This window comes from Antechinus flavipes, chromosome 5 (genome assembly GCF_016432865.1).
Source record: "Antechinus flavipes isolate AdamAnt ecotype Samford, QLD, Australia chromosome 5, AdamAnt_v2, whole genome shotgun sequence".
NCBI lineage: Eukaryota > Metazoa > Chordata > Mammalia > Dasyuromorphia > Dasyuridae > Antechinus > Antechinus flavipes.
The window spans coordinates 135852345-135875269 of record NC_067402.1 but is presented as its reverse complement, the minus strand read 5'-3'; the positions used below and the strand labels follow the sequence as shown (position 1 = coordinate 135875269).

The window sequence follows — 22925 nt, the reverse complement described above, 5'->3', positions numbered from 1 at the left end:
CAAAAACTCTTGAAATTCTCACTTCAACCTCATACTCACCTTTATTGCAATAGCTTCTTTAAAAAAAAGGCAATTATGCTAAAACTCAGATCTTATATCATCAAGTGATTATATTGACAATCCTGGTATACTGTCTGATTCAATTTGTCCTAAGAGACTGAAGGCAGTTTTTGGTTTCCAGGGTAGATGTTTTATGTACTGAAATTTTAAATAGCTTATGTCTTCATTGCAATCCAAACTTATCTTTTTGAAAGTTTTCCATATTGTTCCTCCCTGCTTTTGGAAGAGCAGGGCTCCCTTTTCTTTCAATCATAAATATGCATTTCTAATTCACATGCCAGCAGGCTGTTTCAAATGATTAAAAAAAATAGGCTGCATTATTAAGATGGATGAGGATAATTCATAACAAAAAGTAAACAGACACCGCAACATGCCATTCCCTTCAAAAACAAAAAAAGAAAGAAAGAAAAGAAAGAAAGAAAAAAGGACCCAGTAGGATTCGAAGAATAGCCCCCTGATTTCTAATTTATGTTGGTTTTTCACTCTGATTTGACTTAAAAATTGCTGAAGATGGTTAGGGACTTTTGACTTCTTTTGCATTCAACTTAATTCAATTCTTTTTGATATATGCATTTCTTATAATTCAATGCCTATTATAATAATACCTTTATTTTACCTTTATGAAACACTTTGTTACTGTTTTGGGAAAATAATGCCTGTGATCTGAATTTTCATCCTGTACAGGAAGTAACTATGATAAGGAAGAAATCATTTTTCACAGGAAACTTTTCCTCATGCTTGAGTATCTTCCCACCTTGATGCATGTATCCATGAGGATTCTGCTTTGCCTTCTCTCTCCCTATTAAACAACAACCTCCTGAAGAGCAGGAACTGTCATTTTCCATCTTTGTATCTCTAATACTTAATATAGTGAGTGTTTTATTTTTTTTAGAAGGCATTTAATATCTGTTTGTTGAACTAAATGATCTGCTCGAGGATGAAGATTCCAGTATACACCTGAGAGTCATGAATCTGAGGGAAAGTAGGGGTGTGAAGTTTGTCAGGTTCCTGTACCTTCATTGGAGATCGCCCAGCAGGAGAGGGAGAAACTGATGTCCCATGTCTTGCTGGTGAAGCTGTAGACAGAAAGATTTCATTTCATTTCAACGAAGCTAGACAATTCATTCCAAGTAGTTCTCCATTTTTGTGGAGCCAAAAAAAAAACCCCAAACCAAAAGCCTTCATTTCTTATCATACCCAAAGTTAGTACGTTAAGCCACAACCAGCATTTGCTTAGAATAGACCCTAAATGGGAACATATGCAAAACTTCAAGGCTACAGAGTTATCATTAACAAACTGCCAATAAAACGTCACTGCACTCATGAAGGTCCAAGAGCTAGAGGTCCTGAAAACATGGTGTTTTATTGATGAAATGATAGTATCTTAGACACCCCACATTGTGGCCTGGACAGCTAAAGGAGAACCACAGGCCAGAAATGTAGCAGCTTATAGCAGGATCATAAGCAATCCCTTTGCTTCAGTATGACTTTTCCCTCATCTTTGGAAAACTCCTGAGATACACAGCAGAAAAAAAAAAAAATACACGTAACTATAGAGATATAAGAAAGATGAATATATATCATTTGTGTTTCACACATTTACAGCCAGGACTGTACATCATCCTCTAAGTTTTTCAAACATGAAATGACAAACTTGGTAGGAAACTGTAAAGCTTGAACTAGTCTCTCTACTAGTTAGATTCTCCTTTGATGCTAAAATATTAATAACTAGCATTTCTGATCACACTGCTTTCCTCTACTTAAAAAAAAGTTGTGTGTGTTTTGAGGTACATAGGCAATAGTCTACATTTAATTTAATTTATTAAATTAATTTAGTTTTATTTATATAAATATATACATTTACATATAAATTTAATTAATTTAAATAAATTAATTTAATTAATACTTCATACTCTCTAGCACAGCAAGACAGACCTCTCTCTTTACTGCTCACAAAAACATTTACAATAAAACCATATTAAGGTTGATTCTTTATCCCAGAGATCTTTTAGTTTTCGCTCAAACCACAACTCACAATACTTAATTGTAGATGGACAGTCATAATCTGATATAATGTGATGGGTTCATAATTACTTGTCAGATCCTTTTATACTCAAGTATTGTTACACATTATTTTAGAATAACTGATCTTTTAAGTATACTCTGTTCAATGAATTATAACAAAACTATTCATGACTTACAAGAAGAAATACATACAGCTATAGATCCGCACAATAGCAAACACAAATGGAAACTTCACAACAAATTAGATATGTAATCTATGCAGAAGGAAATGTAGATCTCTTGACTATAGGTCAGGTCTGAACTTAGGCTAACTAACCTGTGAAGTCCCTCGTTTGTTCTAAGTTGTCCATTGGCCAAAGTGAAAGCTAAATAAATGTCACCATTAGATTGTGTGAGATAATAAAAATTACTAGGAGACACCAGAAATGCATTTCAATGTATTTGCTGAAATGATTTGAAATATCATTTTAGTAACAATATTATGGTGACTTTCCTACCAAAAGAAGTAATTCTAGCAATAGTCATAAGTTTGAATGAATGATAATAATACCTGCGTATACTTGACTTACGATCAGAACTCAGAGTAGAAGAGGGAACATAAGAAAATAACTGCCCTCAGTTTTTAATTCTCAGAAAATTAACATGGGTAATTTATAAATAGAATTATTAAGTACAAGATTTTGGGCGGGGGGGGGGGGGAATCCTAGTCTTCAGTTCCCAATCTTTCACCTTGCCTCTACCCTATAAGGGTCATGTCTGAAGTTAATGTATATCTTATTTGAAAAATCAAGTTCTCAGGAGACTAAAAACTCATCTTTAGAGCTGTGCTTTCAAATTAGCTTTCCTATGCCTTAGCCTGAAGTAGGACAATAGATTGCTGCATCAGAAACACAAGCTGTTAGTCTAGCTGTTAAATCATACAAGAGCCATTTTAAAAGAATCTGTTATAGATTTTTTTTTTAGGAATCTTCCTGCCTTGACAGAAGAGCAGAGTACTTGTGTGTGTGGGAAACACACACAAGTGTGAATATGAAATATTCACAATTCACACCAATATGAAATTATGTTTGTTTGCTTTTAAAAAAAATTCTAGAATTTATCAAATGCCATGGGGATCATTTCAGAAAATTAACAAAGTGTAACCTTAGTTATCATGAAACAAAATGAAGTTTCATAAAACTTCATATAGAAGGACTCTCTAGTAAACAATCAATAAATAAATGATTATTGTTATAACTATCAATCCTGCTACGTGCAAAGTATTCTTTATAGTTGACCAACAACTGCTGGATTTTGTAATGACTAACGGTATCAGAATAAAATTAGGAAAAAATTAACTGAATTAGTATCAAATTTGATAGGAACCAGTTGGATAATGAGATGGAGATGAGTTAGTTAGGTTAGGTGACATCTCTTAATTTTTGACGATGACATTATGGAGGGTGTCACTTTTCTACAAATGTCTGAGTCAGAAGCAGAATGCTGCTGGGCTAAAAGGTTCTTGGTTTGTTCTAATATTGATTTTCTTCAATATTTATAGAAGAATAGGAGCTCAGAGTAGGAGGAGTAACGTTAGAAAACAAGTGACCTCTTCAGGTTTTCATTCTCAGAAAATGACCACCTATCTTTCTCTGAGTAATTCAGAATAGGGAGGAGTGGTTAGTAAAAAGTATTTTTACAGAAGTGATGGCTCAAATACCCACCAGTTTGTGTGGGTCTTGGAGGGACAGGGGGAGAGATAAGTTTCCCACTATCCAACATGTTCTTGGCTTCTTTCCCACTGTCCAGGCTCCAGCTGCTAGGGGTGGGATTCACAGCTGGAAGGGAATAAGAAAGCTGAAATACACAAGTTTCCAGCTCTTCTTTGTGACTTAATAAGTCTTTATTACCTGGAGAAAGTTAGAACTATCCAAAAACAAAAAAAACACTAAGAAATCTACTGAATACCAAGCCATTATTTCATGGGCTACTTACACTTGCAATTGACATTTAATTTGGCGATAGTATTTCTCTTCATTTCAATTTAGCTATCCAATAGAGCTTGTTGAGAATCAGAAACTGTTTAGTTGCTTGATAACAGATGGCAGACATATCCTTGAGACTATTTTAAAACTTGATTTCTTATGAAACTTTCTTGGCAAATAGTACCCTAAAGGAGAAGCGATGAAATGCTAACATCCCAACTGGTGGGCAGTGCTATTTAAAAAAAAGGGGGGGGGGGGTCATGATAGACAATAAAAATAACTGTATCATATTCTCTTAGAGGTCAGGTAAGCCCTGGGCTTTCAGAAAAATTCCTAAATGAATTGTGATGGGTCACAGAGATGATGGTGAACAAAAAGGATATTATTGTTCATTACTCCACACTCTCTGATTGGCTGATGAAATGGCTCTAATTTCCAGAAAGATGTTGAAATCTTGAATAAGCATATTGAGGACAATAAAACAAAAACTCTCTCTCTCTTTCATGTTATGTGACACACATATATGTATACATATGTAATACATAACATATACATACAACCTGGTTTCAAAAACAAAATGAGTTCAACAGATCTCACGGAAAGCTGCCTATACAGACACTGCCATCTCCTGGCAACTTCAAGGATTTAAATCTCATGGATTAGGAACAGACAGCTATGAGTACCACAAATAATTACGTGGACATCTATTTGAAAATCATTTTTAAAAGTCCAGCCACTTTTTTTTGAAATAACTTTGCAAATGGAAGTGAACAATCTTACATCTCTCAATTCAACCTTCGTCATCCACTATTGGATTTGTATCAAAGTGACATTTTCAGCTTTTAAATTCTTCTTGGTCAGGACCTAAGGGATCTGTGATTTGTACTGAAAAGTTTTATATTCATTTGCTAGTACATTCAAATGAAAATAGGAGCTATGTTCTTAATGAAGGGCAATTAAAATGCATTTCAGCAAGGACATTTCCATTAAAGGCTCTTGATTCATTTGCCTGTGGACCTCTTCTACATTTGAAACTTGACCCTGAAAGAAGCAAATGGGTGATTTCCTGAAAGGCCATTTTTATTCCCAAATAGATGAGGAGGACATGTTTAATCTGCATTTCATTCTGTGCTGTGCCATACAGATTGATGCTAATATGCTATTTGCAACTAAGAATGTGCTTCTTTTTCAAGTGACTTTCAGACAAAGCACATTCCATTATGCACTGGATTATAATTTTTAAATACCATTTAATTGCACAGAGAGCTAAGCCAGTGTCACTGCAAACAACAGATGAGGCTGGGAGACAGTATTTTGCAATAGAGACAAAGAATTGGAAGTATGAAATCAATCTAGAAAGTTACCTCTCTTTCTATAGCAAACGAGTAACCACATTGGCAACCTTTTATTATTGTTAAAGAACAGAGATTTTCCATTTTCTTCCATTAAGGCACCAGCAGAAAGCCACTAACTGTGGATTGCTTTTTTTGCTCTTTGTACATATATTCAAACTTTAATATGAAAACAAATTGTAAGGATCATAATCATCTCTCAAGAGAAAAACAGTTTTGACTCTTAACAATATTTCACTAAGTGCAAGGGTAAGGAAATTCCACATTAGATACACAGAAGACAAGAAAAATTCTAACAGATAAACTAAGTTTAGACCCACCTTTATCAGGTGCAGAAAGATTAGGGTCACTTCGTGGCAAAGGACCATCTCCAATATGATTAAACAGCATCCTCTGGAAATTCAGGAGAATTTAATGTTTTATAACGCAATAGAACATCCTGCCTTATAACACTCTTTAGAACGTAATATCTCACAACTGAACTTGATTCCAAATAATTTAAAATATAGTACAAAGAACCTAGAAACAAAGAATCTGGTTATGCTTTAGGAAAAAAAGCCAAAACAAAAGCAACCCCCCCCACAAAAATGAAAGAAAGATAATGCATTTGTTTTCAGAAAGGAAAAATAATATTCAGAAGTTGGATTGGTCTAAGTAGAAATAGCAACAAAATTAGCATTTAAATATATTTTGGAATGGAAGTAAATGCTATACAATTTTAATGTCCAATCTAGGCCTTAAGGAAGAAATGAGAAAACAACTCTCCTTCCTTTCAAAAATGGGGGGAGGACTTTGGGTGTAGAATACTACATATATGATCAGATTCTGTTGAAAAAGAGTTGATTCCTTTTTTTTTTTCTTCTTTGTGACAAAGAATGGTCCTCTGGTTAATAGAGTAGAAAGAAATATTTGGCAAAAATGTAAAAGAAAAATCAATTAAAATTTTATAAATAGATTGATTTTTCTGGAAGTCAATGTTAAGTATAAGTTAAACAATAGAACAATTTATAAATAAGAGTATATGATACTATAGAAAATAAAATTCAAATGAGAATTAAAGATAAATATTGGCTTTAATATTTCTGTTGAATAGATTTTATTTCAAAAGAGTTAGAAAGCTTATATATTAAAAGTTAGAATATATAACCTCAAAAATAGATAAAACATGGCAAAAGACATGATTTAGGAGTTTTTTGTTGTGTCATACAGAATATAATTTCACCGGGGAAGGACTCGAGATTTCAAGTATCCATGACTTTCTGAGTCCTTTACGTTGGCAGCATTTTCCTTGAGCAGATGGAACAACATTGAAATTCCCTTGCAACATCAAATGACAAAGGGAAATAAAAATGATTAGCTAGTTCAGCCAAATGTACTCAGACATAATTTCTGAAAGATACCAGAGTATTACAGATGAGGTGACTTGGGATTACAAGAATATTACATAATCAGCACGAATGAACCAATTACAAATCAAATCTCTCTTTTCAGTTGCTGTTCCCTGGGAAAATAATATGGGGGGGGAAAAAAGATGCATGGAAAAAAATAAAACCCACTATTTCTGTTAAAAGGTAGAAATGATTTAGAATTTACTCATATTTTACTTGCCACATGTTCAGAGATTAAATTTACCCCCCATAATTTGTAAGACCAAACAAAAGGTATTGTAAATCTTCAACTTTTCACCATGTTACAATTCTCAAATTATCTTCAGGTTCCTTAATCCCACCAAAATTTCTTCATATCCAGGGTAGGAAAACAGTCAGAAAAGACATCTCTCTACTTTCACTCCCTTTGCCTCCCAAAATGTACATTCTTGAAGCCAGGAACTGTTTCATTTTGTCTTTATTCCCAGGGCCAAAGTTCCATAGCTAGAATAAATACTTATTGAAAGAAAAAAGGAGAGGGAGGATTTTAAAATATTTTTTCCTGAATTATGATGATCTCACCTCTATTGTTTCTGGATGTCACAAAGACAAATATGACTCTGTCCCATCAAATTTAAACAGATTAGAGATAATTAAGTAGTGTATTTCCAAATGAGGCTAAAATCCCAGAATCTCAAGAGTTCAAAAGGGAATTGAGAGGTTAAGCTCACCAATAGCTGAATGAGAATCTCCTTAAAGGATTCCCAGACATAGGGTTATCCAGCCTCTGCTTGAAGCTTTCCAATGAAGGGAAAAACCCATCACCTTCTGAGGAGACATGTTCTAACGTTGTTAAATAGTTCTAATTTATTAGTGCTTTTTTTCTTAGCACTAAAATGAAAGCACCCTTTCTGCAGCTTCCCCCACTGATGACTTTTGAGGCTAAACAACAAAATGAATACCTTTTTTGCTATGGAAATATTTCAAATGAAAATAATTCTATTCCCCAGTAAATCCAGTGTCTAAAATCCATACTCCTCATCTTCATCACTTTCCTCTGGATGTCATTCTAATTCATGAAAGGCACCTTAAACGATGTATAACACACATACCACATTTTAAAAACATTAAAAGCTGCATGAAGTTGGGAGGCTATGACAAAAAGGATAAAATCAAGGTCAGAAACTTTATTTCCCTCCTTGTTCTTTTGGCCAGACTATATGTATTTTGATTGCTAATATGAGCAAAAAGGAACTCTCAGGCTTTGTGCAGAGAGAATACAATTTGTACATTATATGCAATCAAATTTGGCATTTTGTTCCAACCCTGTTTTGCCTGTGACATTGCCTTACAGAAGCTCAAGTCAGCTTCTCTGGAGAAAAACCAGTGGTTTTAAGCAGTCCAACATTAGATGATTACCTTTTCCCTTGCACCTGGTTAACTAAGCCTCCCATTCCCATGAGTGCTACCTGTGAAGGCTCCGTGGGAGTAGGATAGATGGCACTGCATGGTCTCTCTCTAGGAGACAAGCAAGAGTTTTCTCTGGAATGTTTGTGTTTGTCAGACAGGAGAGGGGAGGCTAGAAGGAAAAAAAGAAGGCGAGATGGTCAGTCTGGTGGGGAGGGGAGTGGGTATTAGGATGCATTCAGAGGGGAAACCCCTTCTTGAATTCCCTACTCTCTCCGAAGTAAGACCCGTATTTTCTCTGCAGAGTGAAGGGTCCTGAAGGAGGAGTTTACTAGGGCACGAAGGGATATCTGGGCAATGTCATTTCCACCTCCTACTCTGGCACTGACCTCTGGCACTGGATGGGGCTGAGCTGGTCACGTTAGGTGAAGCAGAATGAGTAGAACTCAAGCTTGAGGTAGATGGACTTGGCTGGAAATACATGGGAAGTTGTTATCAAGCTATGCTTACAGGCTTTAAAAAATACAGAAATGCTTTATAACGGCTAAACACAACTCGATATTTTTTAAAAGTTAGCATGTTATCTTAAATGAAAAGACCCCTTTTTAATACTGTAAAATGTTATTAATTCAGAATTATTGAAGAAAGGAGTTTGAATTAGGAACTATTCAATGCTTTAAAATAAATAAAATTTCATTACTGTTAATACCATAGCTCAAAGTTTTGTCTGTTAGGGATCCTTGTGGAATCTGATTTTGCAAATTGATAAAAATGTGTTTTAAATATTATATCTGAAATGACATTCCTATTTGGCTAGAGGTTGTTTTATCAAAACTTTGTTTGTCTCCTAGAACAGTGCTCTGCACACAGCAGATACTTATGTGGTTTTTGGACTGAATTGATTTTGGGGCTTGTACATGAGTGCTGCTGGCTTGTTTCAACTGCTTAAGAGAATAAAATTGTTTTATTCTCTTGGTAATTTTACTGCATTAATTTGATTGATAAAGTTGCCCCCCGCCCATAAATTGTTAAAAGTTCAACTTTAGACCAGGCTCTTTTGGAACTACAACAAACTGAATTTTGGTGGATTTCTTAAGATTATTCATTAGTTTAGAATTTTTCATTAGTCCGAAGCAACCTTCTAATCTTATAGAGGAAACTGAGGTTTAGAGAGGCTAATTAACTTGGTCACACAGGTAGTACATGGCAAAACCAGGATTTGAACCCAGAACCTTTGATTCCATTGGGTTTCCCACTATACCACATGGTCAGATGATAAAGTAATCAAAAGGGACAGATGTCATGCTTCACGCAGCTGATTTTGCAGTACATACATCTTTTCATCACTCCCCACATTCACATATATATATGTAAATATATATATGTATATATATAAGAGGCTAACAGTCAACATTGATGAACTTTGACTACATAAATTGACAAGGCTACACTAGGTTGTAATGTTTTTTCATATAGAAACCTCCTCCCCCCCAAACTCCCAATTTTGTCATGTGAAAAAAGACCACTTAAAATATTAAGAATATCCATCTTTCCAGTTTATTCTGAGATATCTAGTGTGGATATCACCAAAGAACAAAATGATAAAGAGGTATCCAAGCTTACCAAGACATAGCTTTATTAGGTTTTCCTTACTGTAGGGACATGCTTTCTCACAGCAGACAGGGGCAATTTTGGAAGAAATACTTTCCATTATCCCAAAGAGAATAATACTGTTAGAAGGCCTTAAAATATAAGTAAAGTATTCTGCAAACTCTAAAATGTTATAGAGTCACCAGTTGTTCTTATAATTATTATCACCATTATTATTAACTCTTGCACTAAGATAACTGCTTGCTCTCATGTTTACACTTCTGATATAACAAAATGATTAGGAAATTCTGTAATTGGGGTTTGAGGGGGGAGAGGTGAAGGGGAGCAATGAATATATAATTATGATCAAAGAAATAACTGATATTACCTGCATGTTAAAGACTTCATCAGAGCTTTCTGATTGCCCTGTGATATTGCTTACTTCGGCAGAGGCTTGTGAAGACAATGAAGAGGAAGAATATCGGTTGACAGCTGGGTAACTTAATGGGCTGTTACAGAGGGGAAAAATGGTTGTTAACTCAGTCTTGGAATTGTACTTTATCATATGCTGGTATGGCATAAAACTGAAAGAAAAAAGTATACATCACATTTTGTCATCTCACATTTATCCAAACAGAGTCAAACGTTTGAATTTATTTATTTCTCATGCTGTTGCTATTTTACCACTGACAGATGTTTGCAGTTGCCTTGTAGGTTAATTATTTCATTAAGAAAGAGTGTATTTGATAAATTATGCCATAAAGAATGAGAGAATTGTTCCAGAACATCTTGTGAAAATGCCAATGACTTGAAATATAAAATAATTCAGTCTCCAACTTACCTACGTCTAGGAATTACTCTTGCACCATCTGGACTCATAGAAGCAGGTGCTGAGTTTCTACAGACTCGAGGACTTCCATTAGGGAAATGGACAGGACTGGCTTGAATACATGCAGAGAACTCCTAAGGAGAGATTAGGAAAAAGAAATGCTATTTTAGAACTGTAATCAAATGAGCAAAGTAATTTGTAAGAAAGCATTTCAATCCATTATCTACGAATTCTATTTTTAAGTAAAAATTTATCATAATATTTAGGGATATTAGGATAAGTTTGCATCATTATGATTAAGAGCACCCTCTACCCCAACCTTATTTTGGTAAAAATGTGAACATGGTGAGAAGACTTAGCAGTTGAGATTTTCGCTGTACAAGAGTGTAGTATAACAGAATGACCAAAAGATGTCACTATTGGTTGTTTAATCCTCTCTTCAACTAAAAAGCAAATCACATTAATCAGACTCATTGTCCTTCCATGGCTAACTTGTGTGAGACTTTTTGTGTACATACCTGTATACCCAAGCTTGACTTCATCACGAAGAATTGATCAACCAGCTTTTTATGCAAAGGCCTCATATCCTGAGGTACAAACTTCTCATGTACTGCTAAACCAAATTCTAGAATCTGTGCCTTTATAATAAAAGAAAACATTCATCAATGAAACACAGTTCTAAGTTATTACCTCAAACCATATTAATCAACGTGGCCCATTATTTAATTAATCAACATAAGCCCATATCACTGTCAACAGGGAAAGGATATTTATTTTTTGGTGAGTGCAGGAAGAGTTGGGCAGGAATAGCTGCTGGGAGGCATTGGGCATTCCTTACCACAGGAAAGATGAGACTGCTCTCAACATTTCACTCTCTGTAACCATCAGATTCTTAACATTTTTTTTAGTTTCTTTTCATCTCAGAATTGTTAAAAAGGAGAAAAATGGAAAAAAAATAACAGTAACTAATTTTCTCTCTTGATTTAAAAATCCATATATGGGTCTAAGTAGGATTGAGATTTTATCTGTTATTTTATTGATATGGGACAACATTCTTAAACTTTTTATTTTTGGAATCCCTTTAATTACACTCTTAAAAACTACTGAGGACCCTCCAAAGATTTTTTTGTTTATGTGGGTTATATATGCTGCTATTTACCATATTAGAAATTAAAACATCTTGGTATTATTATTATATGCTAGCATCTTTGACCTTTCATACTCCTGAAAGAGTTTTTGGAACACTTTAAGAATTTCTAGGATAATAAATTTCTGCTAAGGAAGGTCCCTCTACCAAAGCAAACCTCTACCTTCTCCAAAGTTTATAGCTTTAAAGAGCTGTTGGAGATATTTAAATTAGAAGAATTGCCCAGAACACATGACCAAAATATATCAGATGTGAGTCTTGAACCTAGCTATTTTTGACTCCAAAGAAGGCTCTCTTTACCTACCATGTTACAGTTTCATATGCGTGTGTGTGTGTGTGTGTGTGTGTGTATACATACACACTTATTTTCTACTTTAAAAAAAAGATCAGCTCTACTACCTTTAAAAAAATACAAGAAAGGCCTATCAATAGGCAAATGAAAACACATAATTATAATGTCTTTTGTTCAGTTATGGATAATACTGAATTGCCTTGATATTGATAGGCTATTCCATCATTATTTTTCAAATATGCTCAACTGGTCAAATAAACAATTTTTTGAAGTAGAATTTAAAATCAATTATTTCCTTCACTTTTAGTATTTTATTTTTAAAGCTTTGGTACATGGAAGCCTGGAAGATATAATTCATCATTCTTAATAGGAACTCTAGTAGCATACAAAGCTTAAGAGAATCTCAAGTGAATCAGGGTTACATTTTCCAAGCATTTTCTAATCCACAAATGTCTCAAATGTGCTCAACTACTTTCTCTTGCCAAAAAAAAAAAAAAAAATCCTCATCAGATGAGAATTCAATGTTGTAATATCTGGATTGAAAACATGTCATTTAATGCTATCTTATTCCTCAAAAGATAATATTTTAAAGAAAAATCAGTTGGGTTAATCCGTTCTTTTGTTAAAAAAAATTAAACAATTTTGAAAATTCATATTTGGGGGACTATTTGAAAAAAACTGAAAAATACTTTAGTTTCTTAATCTTTTTGTGTCATGCACTCCCTTGGGTAGTTTGGTGAAACCTCTCTATCCTTTCTCAGAATCAAGTTTAAAATACATAAAACAAAATATAAAGGATTGCAAAGGAAATCAAAATATTGTTTGAGAATAAGTTCATGGATCACTAGTTAAAAACCTCTACAAAAACTGGTGGAAGGTTGATGTGATTTCTATAGCAAAGCATTCAAAAGGCTCAAGTGCCTGAAAATCTGTTGACATTGGGATCAGGAGAGGGTCTCAGAAGGCATTGTGGTTTAACCTTTTCCTTTCCTAGATGTGGCCATTAAGATTATTCAGCCTAGTCACTATTCAATTTACTTTTATTTTGAAAAGGGCAGAGAAAATGGAGATAGTGTGATACACAATAACAGATAAGAAATGGCAATCCAAATATACAGCGAGGTAGTGCAATAAAAAGACCTCTTGGTCTAGGAAGGCTCCTCTTGATGAGTTTAAATCTGTTTTCTGACACTTACTAGCTGTGTGAGTTTGGGCAAGTCATTTAATCCTTTTGGACTCAGGTCTGTATCTGTAAAATGAGCTGGAGAAGGAAATGGCAAAGCACTCTAGTATCTTTGCAAAGAAAACCCCAATTGGGATCACAAATAATCAGATGTGACTAAGAAGATGCAAAAACAACAATGTGCTTTACTACTTCTAGATCCATGGACCACACTGTGGTTAAACTTCTTCCTGAGGCAAATAGCAAATGTGTCTTAGTAGATTATTTCATGAGTTACTCATACCTAGAAAAATCCCATCTCTTTATGTCAAAAATTCTGGTGACAGATCTTCCTGAACTGGGCTAAACTTGTCCTGCAATGGTAAACATGTGGGCTCACCAGCCTATCTATACCCAAGCCTTATCCAGCTTGGTAAGGTCTACCAAAGCTTCTATTCTGTGATTATAGCCTTTGAGCTATACATCAAGCCATGATGAAAGACTTGGTTAGAACTTTCATGGAGATTGTCTCTGATATGTATCTAGGCAACCAAAGAAATCCTGGAATATTTTTTAAAAGTTATCACACATCAATAGTAGGCAAAATGAATAAGCAGTTGTATCAATTTTCTTACCTGCTCAAGCATCAGTTCTCTCAAGCGTGTGATTTTCTCTCCATCTTCTGGGTGGTTTAAAATGTATTCTTTCACAAAAAATGCCTGCCAGAAACAAACATTGCCAGTCACATCCATTGTGTAACCAGTGGGAGACTTACAAATGTAATTTTTACAAAATTGCAATCTTTGCCTCTAAGGAACCTACAAGCTAATTAAGGGTAAAGATGAGCCACATATACATGCTTAATATAAAGATCAATGGAGTCAGAGAACCTGGATTCAAACTATATCTCTATGTAGACTTTGGACAGCTCAGTTAACTACTCTGTGCCTTAGTTTCCCTGGCTATAAAATGAGGGGATTTTAGACTTACTAGACTCTAAGACCAACTCTTATCCTATGATAATAGGTAACCTTATGATGAGCCTATCTGAACAAAGCTAATTAGTCTGGTCAGTGGCTAACAGTTCAATCTGCTAGAATTGTTAGCTTAATAGAACCTGCCACAGCTTGCTTGCTATTACCATATAAAGTCTTTGAGAAACCAGAATCATCTCTGTATCCCACTGAGGTATCAAAGTAAGAAATCAGTGGATAATATAAAATCCATAAAAATATCAAATCAATTATAACTGATAAGGAGATAGTTGGACTCATTCCTAGAGACCAAGATTAGTCATAAAAGTGTTTCCATGGAAACTACAAATCAATAATCATGAAAAAGAAGAATCTTAAGAAGAGGTCAGGGGTTCTTTAAGGAAGGTGTTTTAAGTAAAATTATTTGAGGCATTATGTCCATGAACAAACTTTTTTTATATTGATGGTGACTGGTGGTATGGAATTATCTTTCTACTAACAGTGATATCATTCTGTTTTGGTTTAGAGGAATGTCAAGATGACAACTGGTGGCGGCTTCCGGAATAAAAATTTCCATCTTGCAAGTAGTCACCCACTGTGCTTACACACACTGTGAACCATCCAAACTTCATTTATTCATTTAATCTTTATTCATTTTTGTATATACACAGGTTGGCTAAGCAATTTTTTTGTGGACTGGTAAATCAGATCTGAATTTTCAAATCCGCCCCAGACACTAGTTCTGTACTATGGTCAATCACGTCAACTTAAGTATTGATTTCTTCATCTATAAAACAGGAATGATAACATCACCTGCTTTAAGAGTTGTGAGGATCAAAGGAGAAACTATAAAAAGCATTTTGTAAACCCTAAAGCACCATATAAATGCGAGTTGCTTCTATTATATAAAATTCTCACCTCTTGGTACCTGGAAACTCCACCATTAACTGCTGCATCTATGACACCATTCAGACACATTGTGAGAGGGTTAATATTTTGCATCTGCCGAGTGTGACACTGGCTAATCAGCGTCTTCAACTGCTGGTTCTTATTTTCCAAAACTTCAATTGCATTTTCCAGAGGACTCATTTCCACCTAAGAAGCAATTAGTCACAAAGCCACACTAAATAATTCCAAAATGTGATTATCCAGTTTGGATTACCTCTCCAGGGGTCCTCAAACTATGGCCCATGGGCCAGATGCAGCTGCTGAGGATGTTTATCCCCCTCACCCAGGGCTATGAAGTTTCTTTATTTAAAGGCCCACAAAACAAAGTTTTTGTTTTTACTATATTCCAGCCCTCCAACAGTCTGAGGGACAGTGAACTGGCCCCCTATTTAAAAAGTTTGAGGACCCCTGCATCTAACCCTTTGGGTTTCATGATTTCTTTTATCATATTCCAAGTAGAAGAATAGATGAAGGTAGAAAAATTAAACTAGCTGCAAGGTTTCAGAAGGTAGAGCAGGCCAAACCCATTCACTGACCAAATTGAAGTTGGGATTGTCAGCAATTCTTAAATTTTCCACTGAAATAAGTAATTAAGAATTGACTATAATCAATTCTCTAAAGCAAATTCCTATACTTTTTATGCAAGATTGAATATCTCTGAAAGCTCATTTTTATTTTCTTCAATACATGACAACTTAATTTGAGAAATATGGCAAACATATTATTTTTTTTTTACAATTATCCAAAAAAATTTATCATACCTTCTACATGCAAAATCATGGTGCTAAGGATTATGGTAAAATGATGAATCAGGCATAATTTTTGACTTCATGGAATATAGTCAAGTAAGAAGAAAAGGATATTTGTGTAAGACTATAACTGAGACCACAAGCTATCACATTATTGAAAAGATGAAAATTATGGGGAAGAAAAATGACTTAAATGCCAAGGTCTTCTTATGGAAGGGCAGTCTTTTTTTATGCTCAATGGTGTGGAATGATTTGTTTTTAATGATTTGGTAAAGGATGGAGTGGGAATGATTAATTACTTTTTTAAAAGATTTGGAAAATACATATATATGACTATTGTTGTCTTTTACTAATTATTGGCTTAATTAAGTGAGAACACAACAAAGGGCCACTCTCCTTGAAGAGAAAGGCTACCAAATTATTAGATTAAAAGGCAGCCAGGTTTAATTTCTTTCAGTTAAGAAGGTAAGGTCGGTATTGTTAAAGATTTCTTACAACATCCAAGACCAACAATGGAGAAAGAAATAATTTATAACCATGGTAACTTAGAATTTAATCAGTTATTATGGAGTTTCCTCATACAAAAGATTTACCATATGGTCTAAAGTTGGCATGTTTTAGATCACAACTTGTATGACTAAATGTGAATCAGTTTTTAAAGAAATAGCAGTGACATCTCAAATGCTACTTTCCATATTGTCTCTTTGTCTTCAGGTATACATTAGTTTTCACAAGTTTTTTTCCCCCTTTTTGTTGTAGACCTAATACAGAAATAGAGGACTAAGCTATTGCTAGGGATTTCTAAACTTTGCAAGTGGGACAAAACTTTCCACACCATGCACCTAACATCCAGCCCCAATATTTTTACTAACTGATAAGCATGTTACAACATAACAAGGGAAAAAATAGCATTTCAGTAACATCCACTCAAGCCACAAAAAATGGATTTTTTTTTGTTCTAATTTTCCATATGAATTGAATTTGTTTCTTGGATTGAATCTACTTGGAATTTTTTTTCTTAAACCACTGCAAAAATAAAGATGTCATTCAATTATTAGTTTAACTGAACATGTCATGTAATGGATGGTTTCACTGTTCACTGAATATTTCAGGTAGGATAAGGGATTCTTGGCAGTTGATTTTGGAGATCAACTGCACCTGCTTCTTTGTTGGCAAGATAAGTATTCTTTGGAAAGGCTACAAGAAAGTAGCTGAGAATGAGTTCATTATTAGCACATTTCATTCTGGAGGGAAGCAGGTGGGAATCATTGAGAGAGCTGGCTTCATTTTTTACAAGATGAAGCAAAACTTATCAAGTGGAGAGATCAGGTGCTGAAAGACCCCAGAGCTACAGCAAGGTCTGGGTGAGTAGAAACTAAAACTGGTAAATGGTGGCAGTGCAGCTCTCATCAACAGGCTCGGTGGGAAATCTGGATTGGCTCAGGCTGCCACCTCTCTTTCTTGGATCTGGAAATTGGCAGGGGATTAGGGTTATGTTTGCTTCTTTAGCCAAGATTTCCAGATGACTGTCATCTATCTGCATTTGGCCTTCTTTCTGTTCCTGGATCTGCCTAAACGAATAATATGAATGCTTCAAGGCATTCAGCAAGACGGATCATAGGGCATTAATATACTAGCACATCTAAGGGATTAAATATGCCCCAAAGCTTCTGGTGGATATAAAAGGCTATATACTGGGCAATATACTGTTTTTGAATATTATACCTATTTGGGAATGATGCTTGATATGATAAAGATTCATTAACTCATGATTGCAATATTCCCATGAAGGAAAATATATTCCAACAATGAATACCACCATGGCTTCAAGTGAAAAATTGTTAAGACGAACGACTTGGCTGTAAATGTTGATCCTTACCACTTCACGCTTTTCCACCTCAAACCAGCGGGAGATTCCAGGCAAACTCTGTACCAAAATCAATGAAGTTCTCTCCACCCAGAGACTCTACAAAATACAGAGATAAATATATAAATGAATGCAACTACTAAACTAATATTAATGTTTACATTTTAGTTTTCTCAAACTTTCTTTATTCTTGCCAGCTTTAGTCTGTCCAGTTACTCTGGCATGCCTTTATAACATGTTGATATCTTGGTAACTTATCTTTCCTGCACCTACAATGCTCAAGACATTGTCCTTATGTTCATATTCATCTTTCTTTTGTAGATTTCCTAATACCTTTTTCTTCTTCTGTGGGTGTTCATTCTCCCAGATCAAATACAATGGGAAAAGATAATTTTCCTTGTTTTATTTCAAACAGGATTAACCATTTTACATTGTCATTACTTTTTAAGACTTAGATATAAACTGACTTCAATATTTCATTCATCCATGACTTTGAGGTATTTTCTTCAGCAACATAAATCTTGTGCCTCTATATCTATACCTAATAGTCTTAAGAGTTGCTACTGCTGGTGATGAGCTTCTACAAACAACTAGACTATGATAGACATAGTCTACCACTAAGTTCCTACTGAAAACCAATTGCCAAAATCTTTAGGAACACACGTTTGTGTCACAGTGATGAATAAAAGCATAACTTATGTGGAAGATAAATCAGTAAATGTATCAAAATAATTGAATTATAGGGCTAAAACAGACATTAAAGACCATCTTGTCCAAATTCGTATTACATATTTTGAACCAATTAAATGGCAATATCACATAGCCAAATTCTGAAAAAAAAATCAAGCCTTGATCTTAGCTATTTATATTTAAAAAACAAAAAGAGTGCTCATCTTGGAATTACCAAGTCTGGATTTGAATCTTGCCTCTGCCATTCATTATTCATAGTCTTTGGACAAATGTAAAATAAAGGTATTGGATTAGATACCCACAAAGGTTCCTGCCTGCTTTAACCCTATGGTCCTCATGATCTGCCTCCTATCTTATATTGCTTCATCACATTATCTGATTCTTCTTACATGAGGGAAAGGGATGAAGATACATTAATGCAGAACGAACAAGTTTTGGTGGGAGAGAAAGACAACAAGAACATGAAGCTTCCAGCAACAAACTTTGTCTTCTTTATGGGTTCAGCCTAATACTACCTCTATTTCCTCACACAGAAAGTGGATTTTATCTAACCATGAGTAAAAAATATTTTTCTATAAAAGAAGCTGCTCTACATATGTAAAAGCATGGTTAAAAAGAAAGGAGCTCTATAAAACAGGACCATCAGAGTAATATATTTCTATTCCTCCTCTATTTTTTCTATGATTAATTTATTTTGTTTTCTGAGTGCCCAGTCAGTACAATAAGAATTCTCACTTTGCAATGTTCCTTTAAGTTGAGAGGGAGGGCTGCTTATAAAACAAGATAAAGTACTTTCTTTCCCTTTATTGATCCACTTCCCTACTCCAATATTTGTAAGAGCGACCCAGACTCTTCTTCTAGTTGAGCAGATTGATCACAATAAGTTGGGACTGTATTACATGGCAGAGTTGATTAAAAGAAGACCTTGTTCAATAATCCCTTCTGCACTAGTTGTTTGTAATTATTCAGGCATAGATAAACAGGAAATAAATAGCCTTAAAGTACTTGCAATGCTTCTTTTAACTTATATTTTGACTTTAGGTCAGTATCTCTGTCTTTGTCTGTCTGTCTGTCTGTCTGTCTCTCTCTCTCTCTCTCTCTCTCTCTCTCTCTCTCTCTCTCACACACACACACACACACACACACACACATGTCCAAGGAGGAAGAGAGAAGATGAGATATTACAGTTATTACTATTGGCATAAGGAAATTATGAATTATGAAAGAAATTTCCTTTACCAATGCAGGTCAGCACATTTTCTGCAATGTCTAGTCCTGGAGGGTTACCCAGAGCATTGAAAGCTTAAGTCATTTGTCCAGGGTCATATACACAGTAATTCAGAGGGAGAACTTTAACTCAGGTCTTTCTGGCTCTGAAGCTGACTATCTATTATACCATATTTCATTTCCAAAGAAACATAAATTCTATATTTTGTCATTTTTAGTGGAACTCTTCAGCTTACTTTAATATTTCACTGTGAAATAGCAATGACTGGGGGCTCTCAAATTATGTCAGCAGAATACCAGCTTTACTGGTAGCATTTATCAAGTTATAAAGGTTCAAAATACAGACCCAGAAAGAAAGCCTATGTGTCTATTATATGAGAATGAACCACACCTAATGATAAAGAAGCTCATCATCAAAAGATCTGTTTTCCAGTTATAATTTAAACAGCCAGAAGGTTCAAATCTTGCCTTAGATACTTACTACATATGTGACCCTGGAAAAGTCATTTGGATTTTCTAATTCTCAGTTTTTCCAACTATAAAATACAGATGACAGCATCTACCTCCCCGGGTTACAGTGAGGATCAACTGAGATACTACATATAAACCATTTTGCAAAACTTAAAGCAACATATAACTCAGAAAACAGAAAAGTTTTGAACAACAATCTCTCCAAATTCTAAAGCAACTGAATTTGTTATTTTAGAAAAATTATTAGTATGGTTAATAACTCAAAAAATGGAATGATGATAAGGCCCTATATTCACATTCTGCAGTTATAAGAAAAATTTTGAAAGACAAAATGGTGACTGCATCATGGTCCATCCTTGAAGTCAAGAAGTGATAAATGTATTCCCTCCTCTAACAAACATGATTTGTTATTGTTTAGACGTTTTTCAGTTGTATATAACTCTTCATGAGACCATCTGGAGTATTCTTGGCAAAGATATTGAAGTGATTTCCCATTTCCTTCTCTAGTTCATTTGATAGATGAAAAAATGATGCAAAGTTAAGTGACTTGCCCAGAGTCACACAGCTAATAAATATCTGAAGGCAAATTTGAACTCACCAAGAAGAGTATCTCTGACTTCAGACTGGGCACTCTAGCCATTGGAACTGTTCCCAAAACTAATTACAAGACCATAAGCAAATTATTTAGCCTTCCAGGACCCTAGGTACTTAGTGACAACTTGCTGGTTAGCATTGGAGGAAGGGTATCCACACTGGAAGTTTTCTACATTTCTCCCTGCCATACCTACCCAAAAAAGATCTACTTTAGATAGGATAGCTAAATAGGAAACAATATAACAAGAGTTTTTTATAACAAGAATTAGATATAAATTATAGGTACTTAGATAATAAAATGAATACAATAAACATTTACTAAGAACTTAATTATTTTTGAGTACCAACCACACCCACACCAGAATGTTTTCTACTGGTTGATCTCTAAGTCCCTTCCAAATCCAAAATTCTATGTCTTTTTATAGAGGCATGATGGAGGCAGTTAAACATCAAATTAAGTATTTTCCATGATTAGACTTTCAGAAGAATCTACTCTCTCTCCTGAGATACTATCTTCAAGATATCTCAGTATTTAGGACTAGAAAGCCATATTATATTCTATTTGCTGAAGAATTTTGCCTTTCTCCCTAGATTGTGTGATTACAAGTTCCATTACCCTTCACTTGTGAAAGTTCAAGGTTACTTGGAGTATGAAAGGAGACTCAGATGATTAGATTAGCAGGGAGAAACAAAAGATGGGTTCACCCTGCTTCATATGACAGGTTCCCACATATACGATAATATATGTTCTCTAATAAAAATAGCAATTAAAACAAACTAATAAGATTCTCCAAAGGCTACAAAATTTTTTCTACTGTAAGAGAATCTATTTAAAATTCATCACCTTAAAAGTCATCATATTTAAACTTCATCACATTATATCTGGGAATAAGTTTTTTGAAATTCCCATAATATAATCATGTTAAAAACACAGATAGTAATAAAAAGTACTTTTTTGTAGGCAAAGACTCTTATTTTACAGATAAGAAAACTACAGAGTAGTTATTTATCCCAGGGATAGACTGGAATTCCAGTCTATTTCTCTTTTAGCTACACAAGTCTCATATTACAGTTTAACGCAATTAAATTATCAAGTTAAGCATTTATTGACATAGGTCCTGCTATATTTCCCATATTAACTGCTTTAGAAAGTTCAAAAGAATGAAAAGATCCATTCTCTGCCTTCAAAGAGTTTACAATATAGTTGAGAAGATTTGACACAAAAAAGTTGAGGATACCTTGAATTCATTCTCTTTATCTTTAGTTCCTTTGTGGAATGGCCTATCATAGCGAAACCTCCATATATGATTCACTTTATAGAAGCTTTTGATGTTGTCTGGGATGCCTTCTCTCTGCAGGACTTCTTGGCTCTCTGGGATGGGAGTCACGGCATATATCTGCAGATCTGTGTTCAAATGATTAAGGAAAGAAACCTGGAATTGCAAAAGCCAAGGAAGTTTATCTGGATCTAAAGGCTTTTTACAATCAAATTGTAGATAAACATTAATTGTTTCTCTCTTGTAAGATCTACAGAGGGAATGAGACAGGAACAGTGCTGCTGGCTCCATTCAATTCTGGGACAACCCTATTATCCCCCTTTTTTTAAGTCAGCAAAAAATTACTGAGATCCCAATTAATAGAAAATTTTTCTAAAATCTGTGGGCCATGAACCAACTAGTGATAGTTTTAGGTAGGTAAATTTGGTGTCTGTTTCCAAGGCATAAATATCCTTTGAAGAATTTTTTTTAATTTGTAATTTGATTTTTGTTTATTACTGATCTGGGTTTTTAAAATCATTTATAATACAACTCTAAATCTTGCATTCTCTTTTGTGTCATTATAAGGGAAAAAATAGGTACAATCGCTAAATAATTTCCTTTCCTTCTTTTTTTGGTTTTTACTTTAAAATGGTTTCATGGGTGTCCAGAAAAACCTTCCAAGTGGTTTAAAGAATAAGTTTCATGGCTGTAGGCTGAGTGAGTCAGATAAAAGAGTACCAAGGTTAATCAACTTTGCTTCTAACTACTAGAGTCTGATTGATCTACTGTTCTTTAGACAGTGGTGAGTAAGATTCTGAAGAGCAATTAATAAAAGCAGTCCTGCCTTTCCTCATTTTTCCATTTCAGAATGAAAATACCAAAGAAAAGGGGGATAGTGAATTATGCAAATAAACAGTGCTATCCTTTCTCTGAATTGAACTAGTTACTATT

The 22925-nt window shown here is 34.5% G+C and overlaps 1 protein-coding gene across 7 annotated transcripts in view; it reads right to left on the bottom strand.

The window, feature by feature from the left end:
* The window catches only part of DOCK4 (dedicator of cytokinesis 4), a 506986-nt gene that overhangs the window by 4687 nt on the left and 479374 nt on the right, over nt 1–22925 (bottom strand). For 2 of the 7 annotated variants that reach the window (XM_052001087.1, XM_052001088.1), the window contains 12 exons: nt 21954–22120; nt 17746–17832; nt 15088–15264; nt 13831–13914; nt 11113–11232; nt 10607–10728; nt 10154–10274; nt 8565–8646; nt 8238–8347; nt 5722–5794; nt 3789–3902; nt 1075–1136 (listed from right to left, as the gene is read on the bottom strand). In XM_052001087.1, the coding sequence (XP_051857047.1) occupies nt 1075–1136; nt 3789–3902; nt 5722–5794; nt 8238–8347; nt 8565–8646; nt 10154–10274; nt 10607–10728; nt 11113–11232; nt 13831–13914; nt 15088–15264; nt 17746–17832; nt 21954–22120 (1319 nt within the window). Of the gene's footprint in view, nt 1–1074; nt 1137–3788; nt 3903–5721; nt 5795–8237; nt 8348–8564; nt 8647–10153; nt 10275–10606; nt 10729–11112; nt 11233–13830; nt 13915–15087; nt 15265–17745; nt 17833–21953; nt 22121–22925 lie in introns of those variants that run through there. The other 5 variants (XM_052001089.1, XM_052001090.1, XM_052001092.1 and 2 more) reach the window with 5 other exon arrangements.